The following is a 23,894-nucleotide window of genomic DNA, read 5'->3' as shown; positions in this document are numbered from 1 at the left end:
TGAATACAGAACAGATTTGATCTTGCAACCTAATAAAATTTCCCAGTGATGACTTTTCAGTGGAAGGAAGTCATGATGGAGAAGTCCAAAGATGGTTCTAATGATGGGATCATAGAAGGATAGATTTGTATCTAGAGGGAATCTCAGAGTCGTATCTATCAATCACATTTTGTAGATGAGAAAAACTGAGTCTAAGGGATAGGAAGTGACTTGCCCGAGATCATGCATGTAGCTCATATCAGAGGAATTGGAAGCTAAGCTTTCTGATTTCAGGATATAGTAAGTAGTCAGAAGCTTTTCCTGATTGAAGGAAGGGTAACAGTAATAACCATGTAAAGAAATTGCTGAAGAATGGATTCTGATTATATCAAGATAACTGGCAAGACCTCATATGAGATATCCAAGTTCATGTGGTTATTATTAGTCATGGAATGGAGTGCCTCATTGCATCTGCAATGGGGAATGGGGATCAATGAATATAACATAGAGTACTCAGAGGGAAAGTAGAATATAAATTTTTCCATGTACATAATCTAAAGGCCAATGCTTGAAACCGGGTGCCAGTTAGGCTCAATAAGGTCCTTAACCTTTTCCAGATTTCTTCTACCATGATCCAGAAGCTCTTGAAAGAGAGAAAATCTAGGAGCCAGAAAAATCAAATGACCTACATTTCATATAATATAAGGAGGAATTAGTGCAATATTCCTCCCCAGCCACAGCACTTCTGAAACATATACTTTTATCTTCATGGGATACTCTCTGCAGTCCAGTGATATAAATAGTGTGAATACCATTGTAGTTAATTTATGAATGAGACACTGTCGCTCCACATATCAATCTCTCATCAAACCTTTATGTATCAGATCCTTTATGTAATTGCTCCACTTGAATAACCACACAACCCTAGTCTAAGCATTGATCTTTCTCCTTAACTATTACAATAATCACCTCTTCATTGGTCTCTTTGCTTCAAATCAATGTTTCTGGTCCATCCTCTGCTCAGCTACCACTGTGACCTAAATAAAGCACAAATCTAACTCCAACTCAATAAATTGCATTGGCTTCTTATTACCTATAGTAACAAAGATAAAACTATTAGGTATTTAAAGTCCTTCACAACTTGGCTCCATTCTCTCTTTTACATTTCCTAATACTTTGTGCCACTCGGAGCATTCAGAGTTCCAGTTGGATTGTCTATTTTGCTATTCCTGGAATACCAAAGTCCATATCTTGACTCACACCAAGAATGCTGACCTTTCTTATCTCCTCTTCCTGGTTTCTCTGCTTGCATTCTGAATTATACCAGAAACTTTTTGTTGTCTTCTCCTCCACAAAGCACCTCGACAGCAAAGATTACTTTGCATTTCCACTTTATCTCTCTTGGATGTTTCTAGTCAGTTGCTTGTTATTTTCCTCACTAGAACATAACCTCTTTCAGAAATAGGATTGTGTGTTTAATTTTCTTTGTTATCTCCGTGTTTGTTGGCTCTCGTCTCACACACGCTTATGACAGGATCATATATAGTTCTTAAAAGATGAATAAAACAATCCATTGTGATGGCTAGTTCGAGTTTCCATACAGTTCTTCCCCCTATTTTTCTTCTTATCATAAAAATGTTTGTTATGGTTTAAATTGTTAAATTCATGATCAAAGTTGAAAAATAAAAAGGTATTTTTTTTTTTTTTATAAAAGAAAAATGAGGAATTGTTAGTTACTTCCGTTCTTGGAAATGAAACAATTGACTAGGATCTGATTCTGTTTTCTGTGGTCATCATCAGTATACCCAGAAAACTGCAAGGGAAGGGAAATGTGTCAGCAAGAAATAGGCAGACAGCAGAGTGGAACTTCAGTGAGGATCTATTCTGTGAAGCTCCATCCACTGACTAAGCAGTGTGTGAGGAGGGAGACCTGAAGACTAGGAGACGCTGGAAAAGCTAGGTGGTTCTCATCTTTGATTCTAGGTGAAGTTAAGACCAGGGGAAGATGGGCATGGGAGGGATCCAAGGGGCCCTTGAGAGGGAAGGAATATTTAAGTCTTTGGGTTTCAGCTATCTCTCAGGGCTAACAAAATAGCAGATTTGTACAAGCATGAAGATGGGGTTGTAAGCAGAGACCCTTTGGGTCTTATGGTTCTTTCAGAATGCTTCTAGATTTTGTCCAGGCTGAGATCCTCAGAAGGTAATGGGCAGCTCTGGTGCCTCCCAAACACTTTCTATCTCAGGGATCGTCAGAAATCTCCACATCTGCTCTGGATATTGGGAACAAGAAGCTCTGTTCAGTGCCTTCTTGGGATTCCTTTTGCCTTGAATTTCTCAGCCCAGTACTCATCGCCTGGCCTTTTGGTATAACCTAGGGACAAACTCTTTGTAATGGTACATTGGGTCATGGTGGTGGTGAAATGTCTCCCCTTTCTTTTGGTGGCAGCCAACCCCACATTTCATTGTGCAGTTGGTGTTAATGCTGGGGAATGAAGGGATATTTTAAGGGATGTTTTTCCTGGTACATTAAGTTCCCTCTAATTAATGTCAGAGTGACTCTCACTTAAGGACCAAAACTGCCTACAAATCACCAGCCCTTTATGATTTCTCAAAGAAATGGAAGGGAGGGGACATTAATGGTCAGAGACCATAGAAATTCCTACCCAAATTTTCCCTTTCCACCTTTCTATTCTTATGATTTAAATAATTTAGACCTCAATTCAGGATCTACAACCATCCTGATCACTCAGGAAATCTCTCTTTTTTTGGAGGAAGGATTCCCTTCTCATAGAATTTTCCAGAGGCAGGTTTTAGGCTTCTCCTTTTATAAATTCTTTTGCTTAGTCCATCTGTTTTTTTTCCCAGACAGAGACAAGTTTTGGATAGTGAGGGGCTTGTCTTCTTTTGTCCCTTTTCCCAAAGCACAGATAAACCCTGGTCTGGATTCAGACTGGGTCCATGGTAAAGGCTTCAGAAGTCAAGGCATTAGAGCACTATGGACTCCTGGGAGCTAGTCAAACCTATTTCTTCCTATTTATCTTCATCCTTTTATGTCTTCCCCCTTTCTTCATAGTCTTTTCACTTAAAAGAGGGTTATTGGGAAGTCTGTTCTGCTTCTCCCTTGGAGTGACAGGTCTAATCTGTGGGTTCCATGCTTAAGCAATTCCTGGGATATTGGAGATTAGTGACTGGATTATTTTCTTTAGGTTTTTTTTTTTTTTTTTTGCAAGGCAAATGGGGTTAAGTGGCTTGCCCAAGGCCACACAGCTAGGTAATTATTAAGTGTCTGAGACCGGATTCGAACTCAGGGACTCCTGACTCCGGGGCTGGTGCTTTGTCCACTGCGCCACCTAGCTGCCCCACTGGATTACTTTCTTGATCAGAATAGGATGATTTGTAAAATCTGTTTTTTTTCCAGCTACCTTTAATTAAAATTAATAATCCCAAATGTTTACTTTAATCAATTCCCTCTCAATTGACTTCTAGGTGATCAGTTACTATTCTAGGTTGGGTTATATAGAAGGAAAAGATTTTAAAAATATCAAGACATTTCTGATAGCCCTGGGAGATGCCAGACATTGAGACAAGTGGTGGCAGGGAAAGAATTGTTAGGATTCAACAGTCATAGAGTTTATGAGCGGAGTTTATGACCTTTTTCAAGGTCAGTGAATGGTAACTCTGATTTGATTATTCTTCCCTAGCATAAGTGAAGAGATGGAATTGGGAGGGTAGGCAAAATGTCTTTACTACAACAACCCAAGCTTGTGTCCTGGTAGATAGCTAGATAGCATGCATCATATTGAAGATCTGGGTCTGTTAGAAAGAGAGGGATGAAATGAAGATTCATTTACCCTTCTTCCTTTCAATCCAGGCATCTTCTTGCAAGGGAAGGGAGTTCCCAATGTTGAGCAACTTTTTTATTCTCATTTCCCCTTGAAGACCTTTTGGGGAAATACTCAAAGTCTCTGTAAGACTCTGGACCTGAGTAAGAGTGATAACTGAGCTTTTCTAGCTTGAGACACATAGTACCAATCAGTCTCAAATCCCAATTGGGGTCTTTCACTTTATTTTGATCTTTGAACAGAACCTAGGCCATTTTTTTGATATATCTTTGATCATATCCAGGCTGAGCCTAGAGAGGATGTATGAATCCATATAAATTCAAACCTACAATTGGAAAAAAAAATTCATAGTATATGTCCTACAATGGTGATTCAGGAGTGCTAACTTCTTCTGCAAAAGACATGACCCCTTGGCTTTAATTTTTTTTATTTAAGGCAATTATTAAGCTAGACAATTATTAAATGTCTGAGGTCGGATTTGACCTCAGGTCGTCCTGACTCCCAGGCTGGTGCTCTATCCACTGTGCCACCCAGCTGCCCCTGACCCCTTGGCTTTAGATCTCATTATCTTCCTCATTTTATCTTTTCAACAACCTAAATCTACGTTCCAGTCTAACTATTCCCATTTTCCTCTAACCAACTGTAATCCTTGACTAAGCTCTCAGCTGTTCTGAATGTCTTCTATTGCAAGCTCTCTAACTTATCAGAGCCTTCCTAAAATATAGAACCACAAACTAAACACGATAATCTACAATGATAATTGTGATCTCATCTGAGTAGAAGAATGTGGAAGTAAGAATATCATTATTCCAGGTCTTCCCCTCTTAGTGTAGCCCAAGATTGCATTAACTTTTTTGGGGGGGAGAGGGGGTTAGGCACACCGAGCCTGTGTTTCACATGACTTCTGTTCTCTTCTTACAGCATCACCAGTGACCTCATGGATTCTCAGGCAACTCCAAAAGAAATGGTCCCATCTTATCCTCAGCCAGGTTTCATTTCCTTCCCACAGGGTCCAACGGGGACACCTGTGCAAATTTATAAGTTGAAAGCACCCCTGCAGAAATTCCTGAGAGGGGAGCCCAAGGTGCTGGGGGTGAGTTAGAGTTCCCAAACCTTTGTGAGAACAGATTCATATGTTTCTAGCTGGGAGGTACTTATAGACTTGTAGATTTAGGAACCAGAAGAAATAGCTTTTGTCTTTGCATCTTCAGAACTTAGCACAGATTCTGACAAAGAAAAGAAGTTTAATAAACATCTGTGGGATGATTACCTTAAAATTATTCAGATATATTTTGAGACCATGAAATCTAAAATGAACTTTGAAAATAATTTAGTCCACACATCCCCCATTATTTTGTAGTTGAATAAACTGAGACTCTTGCAGGACTAAAGTCATATCCAAGGTCATAGAGGTAGCACATAACAGATCCAACATATTACCTCAACTAAATGATTGCAATCCCAAAACTCTTTGAAGTATTTGTGTCTCAGGAAAATCTCCCACTTTAGAGATGAGCAAACTAGAGAGATTCAAAGATTTCCTGTTAGGTAGTTATTAAGGAATAATACTCAAGAATTTGAATTTATCTCCAATCTATAGGCTTCCTATGACCTTGTCAGAACTTAGTATACTTCAGGTTAGGTCAGAATGTCACCGTACACATGGGACATATTTATTTAGTCTTAGAATTGGATATTAGCACGCTTTCTGAATTGCCTACTCTAAGAAATACTCAGGTTAGACCTAGAATTTGTACCAACTTTGTATGACCCCAGTCTAGAAACCTTTTAATTTAGTCAGGGTAGTGGTGCATCTTATCTGAGAGAGATGTACCCATTTGGCTGTGGAGGTGAGGCAGGATGGATGTCTGTAAATTGGTGCTTTAGCATTTCATATAAGAAGGATGAGCAGGGAGGAAGGTAGGAAAATAAGAGGCACTTGGGAACCGGGGGGAAAGGATCAGGATGCTTCTCAGCATTGGACTCCTAAATCATATAGACCATATAGATCGGCACAGTTTTAAAATCCGTTTGATGTAATTTCTTTGACTTTCTGTTTATCTCCCCTCATCTTTTCTTGGTTCAGGGTCTGAGGTGAAAATGTTGGATAATAGTTTCTCTGGAAAAATGGATGCAGGGCACATTTTAAAGTTTAATCTGCATTAACATTAATTGCTATGCAAATTAAACCTAGACAATTAACAAAACATTAAATCAATCCCTGATTTGGAGGGGTTGTCAATTTATGAAGGATAAATATTCACAACGACAGTTTAGCCATTGGCTTTCTCAAGAGGAGCTTCTCTAGCACATCCTTGTATCTGGAATGAGTTGGTTTGTTGGACCAGAAAAAGCAATAATTTGAAACATTTGAGAGTATAAAGGAAATTACACGAATCCTTTAGAACTATTTAATTAAGTTCTGTGGCTGTTTATCTCCTTCCTGGAAAGTAAATTATTAAGTCAAATTTATTAAATTATTCACCAAGTGCCTAATGAATGTTTATTGATTGACAGTCTGATTTGGAGGTAGAGAGGTATAGCAATCAATAGTTCATAAACTAGAAAGAATGATTATTTTCAGTTTACTTCCGTCCAATAGACATGTGTTTACTGTGTGCCAGACTATATTAATTACTAGGGATACAATTAGTACAAAGAAAGACAATCCCTGCATACAAAGATCACAATCTAAAGAAAGAGATGAAACACAATAGGAGGCAGGAAAGCACAGGAGGGTTGGTTGGGACCATCAGAGGGTACCCATCTCAGGGCAAAGGGCTTCTTGTTCCATGGAGAAACAAGGTAGGGTAGTGATGCAAAGTGGAGTGAGTGTTCTGAGTGCCCAATATCTGACCTCTAAAAAGGTGGGACTGGGCAGAATTTGGTACTCTACCCTGTATCCCTCCCAACAGAGAGGAGAGAAAACTTGGGGAGGAGTTGGTGGTCAATCAAGACTTGAGTTAGCAACATGGTGAAGAGACTAGAAATGATACTGCTGTTAGGGGCATCTTGTTCCATAGAGAGGAAACTAGGCAGAGCATCAAATATAAAATGCATTCTTGTTTTCAGAGAGGGTTTGCTTTCAAACCCTCCAACAAAGAATTATTTTAGAGGATGCTCTTTTTCTTGGTTTTGGAGTGAACCTGCGATCTCATTGATGTAAAATGCTCTCAAAGCCCAGTTTTTCCAGACTCTTCAGAGAGCTCTCTATCCATTGTGTATTGCTGCCTCTTTTGCAATTATTTGTATAGAGATGAACAAGACCTTAGAGGTCTTCTAATTTAACCTCTCCTTACAGATGAGAGAATTGAGATTTAGAGAGAGGAAGGAATGTGTCCCAATTTCTAGGGATTTCAGTAGGCGATCCAGGATTGCTCCTAGTTTTTCTGACTTGAAATCCAAAGCAATTAATCAATTAATAAGTTATAGAATTCTACATATATATATATAATATAATATAAAATTCCATAAATCTTAATAATGCAGGTTCTTGTCAATGCTCAGTGAGACTCTAGAAAGGAAGGCATTTGAGGAAGGCAAAAGAACCTTGCCTCCCTTTCTAGGGAGAAGTGAATTAGTCCTCTGTGTGCTCATGAGAATCTCTTTTCTTTCCAGACTATCCAGATCATGATTGCCCTGATGAACTTCAGCTTAGGAATGATTATCATGTTTGTTCCCAGGGATTCCTATATGCGTGATTCTTTTCTGTTATACACTGGCTATATATTCTGGGGATCAGCATTTGTGAGTAAAGTCTATGACACTAATTCTGAAATGTAATTTTTCCCTTTATACTTGGAAGACAAGTGCCATTCTTCCCCAAGGTTTCCCTCTTGCTCCTTCCAGTGTTGCGTTTGGGGAAGGTTTGATACAAATACTGACATATACAAATATATATATACATATATATATCTATATTTAGATTTCACATTCCTGTTTATTTTGTTATACTGGTGAATTTTGAATATTTGAAAGCTCAATCAGCATCTCATTTTCCTTTGAAAATGACATAATAAATACAAAAATTGTATTTACTTAATTATAGCCTGAGAGGCATGGACTTCCCACAACTCTGGGCTGCCTCACATACCCAATCTACTATTATCCTGTAAGGTTAGAATTTTCCAGAGGAGTGGCCATATGGTTATCATGCAAAATCATTCAGATTTCTCATCATAAGGCAAGTTCAGGGTTAGATTTGCCCCTTGAATTCCTGAGACCTATTAAGGTGCTCTTCCTTTGATTATTAAATATGAACCATTTATGAAAAAAGAAAGCAAAAGCAACAATAGTCATAAGATTTAAGTAACAGAGGGCAAAAGCAGAAAAAATAAAAATGTAACATTACATCCATGAACATATCATTATCCATTAGGGAGAGTGAGTATCAATGGAAACCAACTGGAAGTTACATGAGAAGGAAAATCCATCTCCATAAAACAACTCACCTGTGAACTATCACCATGGATGCTGTTATCCTCTTTAAGAAATAGTTTATATCATGTATCACCTGCTGGGCAAAGGAACTATATTCTCAGTTCTCCTCCTCATCCTCTCAGCTCTTTGGCTATGTAAACATACTTCGCAGTTACTCTTGGACAAGGGAAGAAATCTCATGCTCTTTTATCACACAGTTATCTTTAGCAACTGTCATATTTTTTAGAAAATAAAAACATCAGTAGGCGTTTATAGGAAATCAAAGACAAATCTCATCTTTCTTTTTCTTTCTATTTTTGAGATAATAAGAATTGTCGTTTATATAATACTTTTGATATGGTAAGGGTCTTGCAATAATTTAATCCTTGCCACAGTCCTGGGAGGTAGGGTCTGTTATTATCCACATTTTATAGATGGGAGATCTGAGGCAAACAGAAGTTGAAGAACTTACCTAAAGTCACCCAGATAGGAAGTGTCTGAGGCTTGGTTTGAATTCATGTCTTCTGAGCCCAGGTCTAGTACTCTCCCCATTGTGCCACTTAGGTACTTTGCTATACCTAGAACAGTGTAGGGTAATACAGGTAACTCTGAAAAGTTTCTCCCCTGTCAGGAGATTGTTGCAGTTCAGTCATGTCTGACTTTATGTGACTCTATTTGGCTTTTTTTAAAAAAAATTTTGGGTTTTCTTGACAAAGATACTGGAATGGTTTGCCATTTCCTTCTCTAGCTCATTTTACAGATGAGGAAACTGAGATCAACAGGGTTAAATGACTTGTCTAGGGTCACATAACTAGTCAGTGTCTGAGACTGGGTTAAACCGAGGTCTTCCTGACTCTGGCTCTGGAACTTGATGCTTTTTGCCCTGAAAGGTTGCTTCTTTCAGGAGGCAGATAGCACTAGATGGCAATAAATTCAGAAAATTTTTCAAACAGGAGAAGTTTCTGATTCGTTCAATCATCTTTCAGTCAAAAATGCCTCTTTTCCAGGGAGCTCCCAGGAACTGTAACTCTCTCAGGGGATTCCACCTGAAATAGCTGCTCTTCTGATTCTCTTTAATCCTTCTTAAAAACAGCAGGAACAACCCTGACTATTACTCTCCTTCAGCAGCTGCTATGTCCACCCTTTCTTCTGCCTTCTAATTTTCTGTGCTTAGCTCTGTCTAACTTTTTCTTCTTGTCTTCTCTCTTAGCTAGCTTCTGTTGCCTCAAATCAAGGTTTTTGTGTGTAGCACTTCCTCTTTCCCTTATGATGTACAACTCAAAAAGTCTACTGCCAGGAATGATTCTATTCAGAACCCCAAACAGCCAAATGTAAAGGAACTGCTGAACCACAATTTACCACAACTCTGTGATTTCAGTTAGTGTTCTGCTTTCAAAGAAGTCCTTTGAGTATCTATCCATGCACTCATGCATCCATGCATTTATGTATCTATCCTTCCTTCCTTCCTTCCTTCCTTCCTTCCTTCCTTCCTTCCTTCCTTCCTTCCTTCCTTCCATCCATCCTTCCATCCATCCATCCATCCATCTGCATAATACATCATCCATCATACAGATATTCATACATATATACATATATATGACAGTAGTTTTACAAATGTTTTATGAATCTTCTCATACACAAATAGATGCACAGAAAAATATAAGTACATGTACATCTAGTTGCATACATATATTTTATATTTATGTATATCTATATACAAATACACTCATCTCTCTCTCTCTCTCTCTCTCTCTCTCTCTCTCTCTCTCTCTCTCTCTCTCCTTACACTTTAACCAAGTCCACACCATAGGAGACTTCCTTTCAGGGTTCCTTGACCTCAAATGATTTGTGATAATCTGTATTATGAAAGAAGGCAGATCTGTCTAGTCACTTTTTGTTCAAATGTTTAGGAGGGCCCTGGAATATGTATACTGTAACTCTCAGAGGCATCAAGTTCTCAAGGATGGAAGAGACAGGTGTTAGTGACTGATCTGCAAGGGTGAGACAGTAGGGACAGAAACAAAGCTTCTAGGGCATTGATTTGTTCCCTATTCTGTCCACAGTTCATCATCTCTGGTTCTCTTTCCATTGTTGCAGAGAACAGAACCACAAATACTCTGGTGAGTGGTATTCTCTCTTTCTTTGAAGTGCAAGAGAAAGAAACTTCTGCTTTTTTTGGTGCCCTCTGAAAGGGAAGGGGAAAATAGAAGGATTATTGAAAGATGACCTTAGAAACCCTTGACTGGGCTACAGTAGACTTGCCTGGCCAAGGCTACATGACTGAACTTATAACCGAGGGACATAGAGGATATTATCCCATTATTTTGATTGCTACCTGGTAAACTACAGGCATTGGCAGCAAAAGAAAGTCTCTTGACTTTTCAGTTTCCTTGACCTTCTCAGTTATCTTTATGGAGAGAAGTGATTCTCATGAATCTATTGTAACATATAAGGAGTTGGAGAACTGGGCAATTTTTCTTATCCCAGTGTCTGAAATATTGTCTTACACACAGTAACTAGTGAATCTTTCTCTTGTTGCTATTGGATGCACTGTGTTTCTTGAATAAGACTGAATAGGGGACAGCAACCCTATACTGCATGTTAATGGGTTGACCGTTCTTGTGTGCTTTCAGATCCAAAGCAGTTTGGCAATGAACATTGTTAGTTCAGTGGTGGCTGGACTTGGAATCATCTTTTTTGTAATCAACTTATTTGATTTAATTTACTTCTACTGTTATCATGAAGATATCTATGATGACTGTCTTTTTTCTCACTTTCTGTTAAAGGTGAGTATTTCAAACTAGGGTTAATTATGATCTTGAATCTTTGGAACTGAAAATCTTTACAAGGCAGCGCAGAGACATTAAAGGTTTTATAGAGGTCTGAACGTTGAGGACAGCAAGAGGAGATTCCTTAATATTTCTGGTCTTTTTACCCACGAATTCTGAGAACTAAAAGCAATTAGCATTTCTATTCAATTTAGTTCATTTCCATCAAATTGCTAAAATAATAATAAAATAACAATAATAGTAGTAGTAATAAGCAGTTATCATCATATGTGAGGTGATAACTCTGCCCTGGGTATGTGGTACAAGAAGGCCAGGAAGTGTAGGAGGAGAGAAAACCCATTTTTAACTTAAGAAATTTTAAGAGAGTCTTTGTGGAGTTAATGTCAACTGAGATGGATCTTGAAAGAACAGGGCTTCAGTAGATAAAATTTTTATACTAGAATCTATTTCTGACCGGTGGTTGGTGCAGGGAAGGTCAATGAAAAGGGGGAGAGCAGAGAAAGATTTGGGGATACAGAGTGTCTGTTCTAAAGCTAGGTTGGAAAAAGATCAGGAAAGAGCAATGAATGCAGAAAAAGATAAAGATCAGAATTTAATGAAGCTTGGTATTATAGATTATTTGGGAGTCAATGCCTTTGCTCACTTCCCCTTTCCTTAGTGGATGATAAACTTTTAAGTTAGGGTCAGGTCTCTGAGTGGAGGCTGCAGGCACCATCAAATATATATATATATATATATATATATATATATATATATATATATATATATAACACTATTGCAGAAAGTGAACCCTGATTAGAACTCTATTTCCTTCTAGGAGGTTTAGATTTCCTTTATCAATAAATTTGTGCTGAGCATCTGTGACACGTTCAGATGAATAGCAGTTTAGTTTGTGTATGGAAGAATATTTCTGTAATCATAGGTCAGTTTGCATTTTTGAGCCTCAGCTTGCTGATGTACAAAAGGGAGTGGTTATCCTTGGAGAATATATCACAGGATTCTTGTGAGGAAATTGCTATATGGATCTTCAAATGCTATTGAAATATGATTTATTACTACTACTACTAAATAATATAAATAATATCCATTAAGATGTGCAAAGAGACTGATGCATGATTTAAATTTTGTTTTAGGACAATCTCTTACCTACAGTCTGGCCCTACTCAACACTTTCCTTTAGTTTATTTCTTTCTGAGTTGTTAGAAATAGAGTCTTGAGTTCACCTCTGATCATTCTCTGTTGGGTTCCTCTTTCCAGGGAATCAATTTGATTCTTCTGATCCTAACTATTCTGGAATTCATTCTTTCCCTTGTGGTTTCCGGCTTTGGCTGCAAGACAAGCTGCTGTGCCCAGAGTGGGGTGAGTATCTGAAGCCATGTGGTGACTTTGGTCACTTTGATGGGCCTGTGCAATGAGATTTCTGCTTGAAGGATCAGTAGGTGGGTCTTTTCAGGCACAAGAGAGGGATATTTTGTTTATTGTGGAATTCCTTAGTTAACTGTCAGATCTTTGTATTCAGCCTATGGAAAGGAGAAAATGACAGGGTCAGCCTTTTACCTCTCCTTCCTTATTTTAGTCAGGTTCAAAAATCAACCCAGCTAAGAGTGAACTTGGAGAAAATAAGAAGAATTGAAAGAAAGATGGCCATAAGCTAGAAAAAAGTGAGGGAAGAGAAGAGGGCAGGGGATTGAGAGTAAAGAGAAGAATGAGAAAGAAGGGAAAGAAAGAATGAGAGCACATGAGAAATTGGTCATTCAGTGTCCTCAGGATTCCATTCTTCCAGGGTCCCTAGAAGTCTTCTGCCCTTACAATCCCTTCAATTCTATTCCTGCATCTTTGGGTGACATACCTGTGGGGTTTCTGTTGGCCTTGTAGGTCACTGTCTTCATGCCTCCCCCACCCTATGTGGCAGAAAACCCAGCCGCTGAAGCTTGCAAAGAAGGGTCAGAAGCACTGCAGAAGCCAGCTGCTGACACGACTGCATTGCCAGGAAGCTCTCCCGCCATTTTAATATAGAATGCACACTTCCCTGTTCTGGCTGTTTCTCAATGACAAATAAAACAAATTAATTATGGTTTCCTGAATTTCTTTGTTGATAGTCCTCTTCAACTTTGGCAATGGATTCCTCACTTCCCCTTTCTTTCCTCACATAACTGTTCCCTAATCATGCCCATGTTTGTTCATAACAGTATCAATAAAAATGACAGTGAACCGTGTTTTAATGTGGTTAGCCACCAGGTCCTGCTTGTCTCATCCACCTTATGGATCCTTATAAGAGATGGGCATGGTGGCACAAAACTGGAGTTCTTGCTGTCCTTCACAAATGAGGATCCCAAATTTCTGCAATGTTCTGCTGCTTCCACCTGAGGATACAGTGAGATTACCTCCAGTGCTTTGGGAGTTTATTATCTTTGATCTTTGACCTCCCTGAAGGTTCCTCTAGTCTCTGGTCTCTCCTTTCTTCCTTACTTTCCTGTCCGTGAATCATTTGTACAGGAACTTGTCCTGATCTCAACATTTCTCCTTCCTTTTCTGATCTACAGTTGCCTACAAGATTGTAAGCAACTTTGCAACTTCCTCTTCTCCTGCTACCAAAGTCTCCCTTTTAGAACGTCCTGATTCAGTGTGGTATAGGAGAAGGAACTCTATGTTGGGAATCAGAAGAGCCATGGATGCAGATCATACCTCTGATACTTGCTTAGATATCATTTAATTTAACAGTTTTATTTTGCAAAGCAAGAAAATGAGACCTAGTGAAGTGAAGTGACTTTACCTGGTTCATATAGTAGTTTTCTCAAAACTTGGATTCAAACTTAGGCTATTGTCGCCACTGTACCAAATATCTTCCTATTTTACAGAGAGAAAATAACTCATTTCCCTTCCCTTGGTTTCTCTCATGAAAATGGAGAAAATATTCTATACAGAGACCAAGAGAGGACTAACAACTTTGCTATAGCTCTACAACGTCTAAGTAAGTCCTATAGTGATCTTTCCAAGTGGTCTTTTTTCATCCAGCCAAGGGCTCTTAAGACTGAATTTTGCTATCTCTTTTGCCTCCAGTATCTTTGCCAAGAAAATCCCAAATGGGGTTATGAAAAGCTGTACATGACTCAGCAACAACAGCAAGATTAAAAATATCCATTGTCTTCAAGGAGCTTCCATTCTAATGAGAAAGTATTCTCTCTCTCTCTCTCTCTCTCTCTCTCTCTCTCTCTCTCTCTCTCTCTCTCTCCCCCTCTCTCTTTTCTCTCTCCCCAATCTCTCTCCCTATTTCATTTATATCTATATTCATAGAACAATATATACATACATGCATATTCATACACAATATAAAACAGAAAGTTACCACGCTAAATGTTGGATTACAAGAAAGATCCCACATAGAAGGTGGTGATTGAGGGGAATATGAAGGAAACTAGGGATCTCAGAGATCCGCTAGATATGAGGGAACCTATCTGGATATAGGAGCTTTGGTAGTGAGCGATGATGGACATGGAAAAAAAATCAATAAAGCATCTTAAAGGGTTCACAGAAAGAAAGGAAAGGACATACTGAAGGGCATATCAATAGGGCAAATTGTTTTTATCAACCTATTCAATTTCTATACATATTAATTATCTTATCACTCTTTCCAAGCTCTCCCTTCTTTCAAACTTCCCTGTTACTATTGAGGATACAATTTTTCCTTCTAGGCTACCAAGATTGCAATCTCTATGTTTTCCTTGACTTCTCATTGTCACATACCTTGCAGATCTGATCTTCACTAAACTTGGTTCCTAATTTCACAACATCTATCCTTTATGTACTTTAGCCTCCTCAGGCACATCCACAAATGTAGTTTAGGACTTTATCATCTCTCTCCTTGGTCACTGAAATAATAAGCTCCTGGTTAGTCTACTTCAAATCAGTCTCACTTCAGTTCATCCTCCATTCAGTTGCCACAGTAATCAATGAGTTCTCTTGACTCCCATTTATCTGAAGGATCCTATATAAAATTATTGATATAGGGTTTAAAGTCCTTCACAAGTTGGTCATGTCTTGCCTTTTCCATTTCTTCTGATGTTACTCCCCATCTATTCTCACTATCCTTTTTTATTGTATCTTTATTTATTTTGTTAATTTTTCTCAATTACATTTTTCCTGTCCTAGAGGAGTTTGCATACTATTTTTTTCTTTATTGAAAATTTATTTTGTTTTTCCAGTTGCATACTATGGCAATTTTTCAACATTCATCTGTTGGGAGCCAGGGTCTCTAAGCTGTTTGACACAGTCACAGCAAGAAGACTCAAGGCGGTCACACCACCTGATGGAACAACATTTCCTTCTTCAATATATATAGGGATTTCATGCATACCAATATTTATAGGTTTATTATTGATTGCAATATTTACTCACCCTAATACTGGAATGACTATAAAGGAAGGATTCCCGAAAAATTGCTTGAATAAAACAGATTGTAAACTCTGTCTAAATTTAACAGGACTGCCTCTCTTTGAGGCATACAAAAGGCTTCAACATTATGAAATCTCTGGAAAACCCAACACTGGGAATTCCAAGGAGATGTTAGAATATATACAGGGAAAACAGATATAAGATGGGTCAGATAGAATTCCAGGGAAATTAATAGTTTTGCCCCCCTTACCATACACAGAAATATATGAAAAAGATGGTGAGAAAATAGTTAGTACAGGTGACCGATATGTGAACTCCAGCAGCCTTAGCTTCATGGGAAAGAATAAAAAAAATCACAGAAACTGTGGATTCTACCAACAAGGCCTGAAAGAAAAATTGGTTATTGTAAGAGTTAACGGATGGGTGGACAAACATAAAGACCCTCACTATAGACTGTTAAGGAAGTGTATCAAAAATACATTACTTACACGGAAAATATAAAAATATAAAAAACTTTCCATTAAAAGAATTGCTTAATTAATAACTTTAAATGAATTAACAATTATACAATGTAGTAATACAAATGGTAACAGACAGGTTAAGGTCATCATGGTCTGAGTAGGGATAAGAAATCAATTGACTACATGATTATTACTTAAACTTGTAATCACATGATTAAAACTTGTAACCATATGAACTATATGATTGATGATGAAAATTGTACACTTTTGTAACCAAGGAAATGATCTCAGCTTGCTTGAAACATACATGATTCTGAAACTATAAAAATAAATCCAAGCAGCTGACATTCAGTCAACCTGCTCTTGCCTTTACCCACTTGTTGACTCAATTCATTTCACCTACTCTATCCCTCCTGTCAGGTTCCAAGGACCCCGCAGAGGCCGGACCCCTGCATTCATCCATTTGCAAATTTATGTTACATATTTTTCTATCATCTTCCCTTCCCTCTCCCCTCCCCAGTCTGGTTGAAGTTGTATATGTATATTTGTGTTTCACATATTTACATATTAATCATTGTGTGTAAGAGAGAGAGAAAGAGAACCATGAATTAGGAAGGAAAAACATGAGAAGTTTTTAAAAAATGAATTTAGTGTGTATTCAGATTCTATGGATATTTTTTCCCTCTGGATGTGGATGGCATAATCCATAGTAGGTTTTTCAGGGTCGTCCTTGATCTCTGAACAGGTGAGAGAAGCTGCATCCATTTTAGTTGCTCATCTCACAGTGTAGCTAATGTGTCTAGTGTTCTCTACTTTCTGCTTCTTTCACTCAACAAAAGTTCATGTAATTCTCTCCTTGCCACTCTAAAGTCTGATTTCTCATCATTTCTTATATAACAATATTGCTCCATAACATTCATTTACCATAACTTGTCCAGTCATTCCCCAATTGATGGGCTTCCCCTCAATTTCCAAATCTTTTTCATAACAAAAAGAGTTATTATAAATATGTTTGAATTTGTGAGACTTTCCCCATTTTTTAAGATTTCTTTTGGATATAGACCTAGTATGGTTTTACTGGTTCAAAGGGAATGATTGTGCTTTGGGCATAGTTCCAGATTGCTCTCCAGAATGGCTGGATCAGTTCACAACTCCACCATCAGCACATTAATTTCTTTCTTCCTTTTTTGTTTTTTGCAAGGCAATGAGGTTAAGTGACTTGCCTAAGATCACATAGGTAATTTTAAGTGTCTGAGACTGAATTTGAACTCAGGTCCTCCTGACTCCAGGGCCGGTGCTCTATCCACTGTGCCACCTAGCTGCCCTGCATTAATTTCTCAATTTTATTACCTTACATTTAAACATTTAAAATGATTCCTCATACTTATTTTAATGAGTATTTCTCTAATAAATAATGGTTTGGAGGATTTTTTCATATGACTATATGTGTGTGTGTGTGTGTGTGTGTGTGTGTGTGTGTGTGTGTGTGTGTGTGTGTGTGTGTGTGGATATGTATAACTTTAATTTCTTCACCAGAAAATTACCTGTTCATATCGATTGGGGAATGACTTGTAACCTTATAAATTTGATTCAGTTCTTTTTGTTTTAGAAATGAGTCCTTTATCAGAAAAAATTACCTATGAAAATTGTTTCCCAGCTTTCTGTTTTTCTTTTAATCTTAATGTATTGGTTTTTATTAGTCATGGATCTTGCTGTTTCTGGAATAGCAAACTTGATCTCTCAACTTCACCATTCATAGGACATCTGCTTTTCTCAAGTCTCAGCTCAGATTCTACCTTCTTCAAGTCTTTTCCTGTCCTTCCTTCAACTTCCCCTTCCTGCATCACAAGCATCAGAGATTTCTTTCTCCACCCCAGTAAGATTTGAGTTGTTTCAGATCTGGGACTGTGTGCTGACTTTTCTTTGTATTGTATTGTATTGTATTGTATTGTATTGTATTGTATTGACAAGCCCAGTGCCTAGAATGTTAGTAAACTCTTAGTACATGTTTGTTGACTGTTTGCTCTTACAAACATATATGAACAGGATCAGACAAAATATAGTTTTTTTTAAAGCAAGTTCATTTTTATTACATTCACTATTAATTTTGGGTATTCTGTTGTTCAATACCAAATAGTCTATCCTCTTGAGGAGTTCTTTGGAGAGAAGGTAATAACATTGGCCTTTGTCTAAGACTAGAATAAATCCAATGGACACATGATCTCCTCCAATGCAGATTGCAAGTAATCCATGCCTTCCTATTTTTTTCTGTCTCTAGTCCATATCCTCTCATAATCCATGAAAAAAAATGTGGCAAGAACTTATCATTAATCATTTCCTGTGTTGAAAACTATCAGTTTATGGCTTTTGGAAAGTGCTTGGGGTAGTCAGTATCAGCACATAAGTAAGAGAAAAGCAGTGGGATGAGCATAATGTTAGGGGGAAGAAGGAAGACAAGAGAGGTCAGAACCCCAGTGGAGGATCTTCAACTCAATTCAACTCCATCCCTTGTCTCAGAAGACTGTGAAGAGGAAGACTTGAAGGCCAGGAAACCCTAGGTGAGCTGGTGGAGAGGACACTAAGCTCTCTGGGTAGTTCCTTTTCCTGATTCTAGGACAATCTAGAACCCAGAGAAGATGAGTTTGGAGGGAATATAAGAGGGTTCTGAGGGGGTAGGAGTATTCAAGACTTTGATTGAGGGACCTTTTCAGTCAGTTCTCTTCCAGGACAGATAGGGACAGATTAGGTTTTACTCACAGAAGGATAAAGATAAAAGATCTTTTGACTGTGAGCAGAAACCTTCTGTATATCCAAAAAGCTCCTTCCTGGTCTTGCCCAGGTTGGGAATTTTTTGAAGGAAAGGACTTTCACTGGTCAACCCTTAAGTATTCACAAAGATTTCCAACTCAGAGGCAGTCAGAAGAAGTCTACCCTATTGATTGTGGATGAGAGAAAAAGTTTGTTTCTCTTTTGAAATTCCTGGGGCGGCTAGGTGGTACAGTAGATAGAGCACTGGCCCTGGAGTCAGGAGGACCTGAGTTCAAATCCGACCTCAGACACTTAGCTGTGTGGCCTTGGGCAAGCCACTTAACCCCACTACCTTACAAAAAAAGTTAAAAAAAAGATCCTTTTGCATGAATTCCTTAATCTAGACTACATTATCTAGTTTTCAGATGCAGTCAGGATCTCTTAAGCTAGGGAAAAAAAATTTGCACCAGTATACTGACAAGGCGCCTTCTTTTGGTGACAGTCATCTCCACATTTTGTTGTGCCGATGAGATTAAGACTAGGAAAAGGAGAGTTGTCTTTTGACAATGATACTCCTGGAATAGACATGTAGATGCCATTTGTACAAATTTCAGACCTATATTCACGTTAACTCCATTCCTGAAGTGTAGACTCTAAGCCCTTTCTAAGCTCTGAGAGGGTGAGGGATGGGAGAAAAGGGATATTAGTAGTCAAGAGTCCCCCCAGATTCACACCCAGCACTCTACTTTTACCCTTACATGTTTCATGATATAGTCTTCAAAGTCCAGTTCAAAAATGCACAGTAACCATTAAGCCTAACTTCTTGGCATGTGGGGGCATCCCACAGTTATTCGTATTTCTTTTGAACTTACAAAACACTTCTCTCCCCTAGATCTTTTCAGAGATAGCTCTTAGATTGCTTTCTTTTTCCGCTTCTCTTTCCATTCTCTCTAGACAGAGGCAAGCTTTGGAAAATGAGGGGTTGTTTTCTTTTGTCCCTTTCCTCATGGCATTGCTGATCCCAGGTCTAGACTCATACTAAGCCCTCAAAACCTCATGGAGTCAAGGAATAAAAATGGAATGGGCTCCTGGGACCTGCTTAAATTCATTTCTTCCTATTTCTTCTCCCCCATCCTAGACCTCCCCAGTCTCCACAGAACAGGGGCAAGTAACATCTGACCTGTAGACTGAATAAGGCCTATTAAATCGTTTGGTCTGGTATTGCCACAGCAACCACAGGAGGGACATGAAATTCAGTAAATCTAGGAGCTACATAGCAAGTTAATTTTTAAGATGATAATTTTGTATGACCTGTAAATGATGTTATAAATATTTACATGGTCCTTTGCAGGAAAAAAAAAAAACAGTTCCTCAAAACTGCCACAGAGTATTGTGATAGAATGAGGGGGTTGTTGAGAGAAGTCTGTCCATGCCCTACCTTGGGGAAATAGGGACCTGTGGGATCATGGCCTGTCTACCCCTGGCACAGAGCAAGGGTGATATTATTGAATGGATCCTTTTTATAGTCAGAATAGGTTGTTTTGTAAAAAACTTATTTCTCATAGTCACCTAGAAGTAAAACCTTTAATTCCATTTATTTGGCTCATTCAATCAATTCCCTATCAATGAACTGATCAATATAGCAACCAATCAGAACATTATTAAATGAACACTTTGCATCTAATATAGTACTATTCTACATGTGTTTCATGGGGATACAAATTCAAAATTGAGACAGTTCCAATTCTCCTAGAAAATATAAGACATAAAACCAAGTGGTAGCAGGAGGTGAGTGCTTTTGTCTAGGCAGTCATGGAAGTTACTTCCATGTGAAACTATAGGGCCATAGTTGCTGAGCTTTTTTAGGGCTGATTTACTTAGTGTTCCCTGAGTATAAGTGAAGAGAAGGGATTGGGAGTGTTTGTATAAGATGTCTCATAAATTGCAAGATATCCTTGCTGTCTAGGTCCTGGTACCTTGTATATATTTTTATAGGATTTAGCATAGTCTAAGTATGTGGGACAGCTGGGAAGAAGAGGGATGGATCAAAGATTTACTTACCCACTTATGTTTTAGTTCAGGCATCTTCACCTTCACTTTCCTTAACTTAGGGGGCAAAATTCAAGGTCTCTGGAGGAGCTTGGATCTGAATCAAAGTGACAGTTGTGCATTTTTAGTTTGGGACAAACATGCATATCACTCAATTTCACAGCTCATGATAATCAGCTCACTATTCTCTGCTCTATGACTAGAACCTAGCTTAGATGTATAGGTACCTTGGTCACTTATAAGATGTATCTGGAGAGGATATTTCAATTCATACTAACTCATGCTCATATCTGGAAAAAATGTTAAAAGTATGTGTCTTGTAATGACACATATGAATATAAAGGACTTCAAATCTTTTAGTTTTTGCAAGGCAATGGGGCTAAATGGCTTGCCCAAGGCCACACAGCTAGGTAATTATCATGTCTGAGGCTAGATTTGAACTCAGGTGCTCCTGACTCCAGGGCCGGTGCTCTATCCACTGCACCACCTAGCTGCCCCTTGGATTTTAAATCTTAATGGTTAACTTTCAAGATCTTTTTTGTTCATTGTTTCATTTTATTCTTTCAATAACTTAAATTTTATTTTCTCCAAGCTAACCAATCTTAGTTTTTTCCAATCAGTTCTCATGAAGTATAATATCTAGGGGCAGCTAGGTGGTGCAGTGAATAGAGTACTGGCCCTGGACTCAGGAGGGCCTGAGTTCAAATCTGACCTCAGACACTTAATAATTGCCTAGCTATGTGACCTTGGGCAAGTCACTTAATCCCATTGCCGTAAATAAATAAATAAAATGTATAATATCTGGGACTATTTTCGCAAACTCTCCAGCTTATCTATGCTCTTCCTAAACTATGGTACCCCAAACTGTTGTATGACCAGGCCAAAAGACTGTGTGGCTTTATCAGTTCTCTTGTTCCGGATACCTATCTTCTTGTAGTCTAAGATTGTGTTAGCTTCTTTTGGCTACCATTCCACCATTCTTTTTTTTCTTTTTTAAAGGGAAGGCATACTGACCCTATGTTTCATGTGGTTACTGTTCTCTTTTTACAGCATCACCAGTGGTCTCATGGACTTCCAGGCAACTTTAACAGGGATGTTTCCAACTTTTCACCAGTCAAGTCCCATTTCCTTCCAACAGGGTACAACAGGGACCCCTGTGCAACTTCATCTATCTAAAATAGACTTGCAGAAATTCCTGAGAGCAGAACCCAAGTTGCTGGGGGTGAGTAGCAGACCCCATTTCTGGGAAAATAGATTCTTGTTTCTAGTTGGGAGGAACTTATAAGAATTTCTTCTCTCAGGGGCGGCTAGGTGGCGTAGTGGATAAAGCACCGGCCCTGGAGTCAGGAGTACCTGGGTTCAAATCTGACCTTAGAAACTTTCTAATTACCTAGCTGTGTGGCCTTGGGCAAACCACTTAACCCCGTTTGCCTTGCAAAAAACCTAAAAAAAAATTATTCTCTCAATATAGCCTGACATATGGGCCATATATTATCTTATAAATTTGCTAGGAGTCAGTAAGAAGTTAAGTGATGTGTCTGAAATCACAGTCAGTCTTCAGCAATAGTCTCTCTCTCTCTCCCTCTCTCTCTTGCTTTTTTTTTGATTCTAGAATTTTGGAGTCAGATAAGACCTTAGTGACGTTTTAGTCTAACTATTTTATTTTACAGATGAAGAAGCAGGTTTAGGTAGGACAGTTACATGGTATAGTGAATAAAACACTTGAAATCAGGGAGATTCATCTTCAAGAGTTAAAAACTGACTAGCTGGCCAAGTCACTCAATCACATTTACCTCAATTTCCTCCACTATAAAATGATCCAGAGATGGAAAGGACAAACCATTCCAATATCTCTGCCAAGAAAACTCCACATAGTGTCTTATGGGTATGACTGCAAAAACACTGAACAACAACAGAGGAAAAAACTTGTCCAAAGTTCTAAAGTTTTAAGGAGTAGGGCTGGGGGCTGATCCTTTTTTTCTCAGTCTTGAAATCTCACACAATCAGATGATAAGCAATGATAAAATTTTATTAAGGTTCTACTATATTCCAGTTGTTCTGATTTCTTGCTTATGCCCAATAAGGGTCTATAGAAAAGCATTTGGGAAGGGCAAAAGAACTTTGAATCCATTTCGAGAGAGAAGTGACTAAGTCCTCTGTGTGCTCATTAAAGTCTCTCTCCCGTTTAGCTTGTCCAGATCCTGATTGCCCTGATGATCTTCATTCTAGGGATGGTTCTCACTGTGGCTCCTGTGGACAATTTTTTATGATGAGAAATTTCTGCATCACAGCGGCTATTTTATCTGGGGTTCTGCATTTGTGAGTAGAATTAATGAAATGAATATTGAAATATGGAGTTTTTTCCTTTGTTTCTTGGAGACAGGAGGGAATCTGTCTGCCATATGTTCTTTACACTCAAGGTTTCTCATTTACAGTATTGTAATATATGTTATTGTATATTGAAATATATTTTATAGTACATAGCATATATAATAGGTGACATTAAATACCATTATATGGTATAATTATATACATTACAAATATATATATATATATATATATTCTATACAGTATATTGGCATAATAGGTAGAAAGATAGAGAGACAGATAGACAGAATCAAAGCCCATGATAAGGAAACCCAGTCATTTTTTTTGCCAACAATTGAAAGTCCAATAGGATCAGAGATGTAGAGATGGACTATATTATATTATAGTCCATCTCCCCTCATTTTACGAGATCAGAATCCTGAAGTGACTCACCGAAGGTCCCAGAACTGGAGAGAAATGAACTTTTCACCCTCTGTAGATTAATGATAACAATGGCTCACAATGATGTTACTGGTTTACAGATTTCAGAACCATCCAATCACAGAAACCCTCTAAGGCACATAACACAGGTAGTATCACTCCCATTTTACAAATGGAGAAACTGAAATTTAGTTGTTGATGGGCTTCCCTAGAGTCAAGTAATTATTTTGAAAGAGTCAAGATTGTGACGCAGTTTTAATTCTATGATAATGCTAAGACAATCAAGTCTACAGCAGAGCAACCCATCAGCAGCTTATTTCTCTTTAAAAAATGAAATTTTTGAATTCTTTTAAAAAAATAAACAAAACCTTTTTTTTGTAGCATGACCAGGGGATTGATCTTCCCTGTCCTACTGGGCTAACTTATAAGCCCAATTTCTCACCATGCTCTAAGATCAGAAATTCCCA

At 38.2% G+C, this 23,894-nt stretch overlaps 1 protein-coding gene across 2 annotated transcripts; it reads left to right on the top strand.

Moving 5' to 3' along the window:
- Positions 1–1,802: 1,802 nt before the first annotated feature.
- On the top strand, positions 1,803–13,278 carry LOC141518980 (membrane-spanning 4-domains subfamily A member 4A-like). Of its 2 annotated transcripts, none has more exons than XM_074231404.1 (7): positions 1,803–1,939; positions 4,743–4,914; positions 7,440–7,568; positions 10,304–10,360; positions 10,874–11,026; positions 12,287–12,388; positions 12,905–13,278. In XM_074231404.1, exons 2-7 carry the CDS (start codon positions 4,759–4,761, stop codon positions 13,043–13,045), a joined length of 738 nt encoding a protein of 245 aa, XP_074087505.1. In that variant the 5' UTR covers positions 1,803–1,939; positions 4,743–4,758; the 3' UTR covers positions 13,046–13,278. The 2 variants fall into 2 exon arrangements, with proteins under 2 accessions (XP_074087505.1, XP_074087504.1); XM_074231403.1 differs by having other exon boundaries at positions 1,804–1,962.
- Positions 13,279–23,894: the final 10,616 nt, after the last annotated feature.

Source organism: Macrotis lagotis, chromosome 3 (assembly GCF_037893015.1).
Source record: "Macrotis lagotis isolate mMagLag1 chromosome 3, bilby.v1.9.chrom.fasta, whole genome shotgun sequence".
NCBI classification, from domain to species: domain Eukaryota; kingdom Metazoa; phylum Chordata; class Mammalia; order Peramelemorphia; family Peramelidae; genus Macrotis; species Macrotis lagotis.
This window is presented reverse-complemented; position numbering and strand designations above follow the sequence as displayed.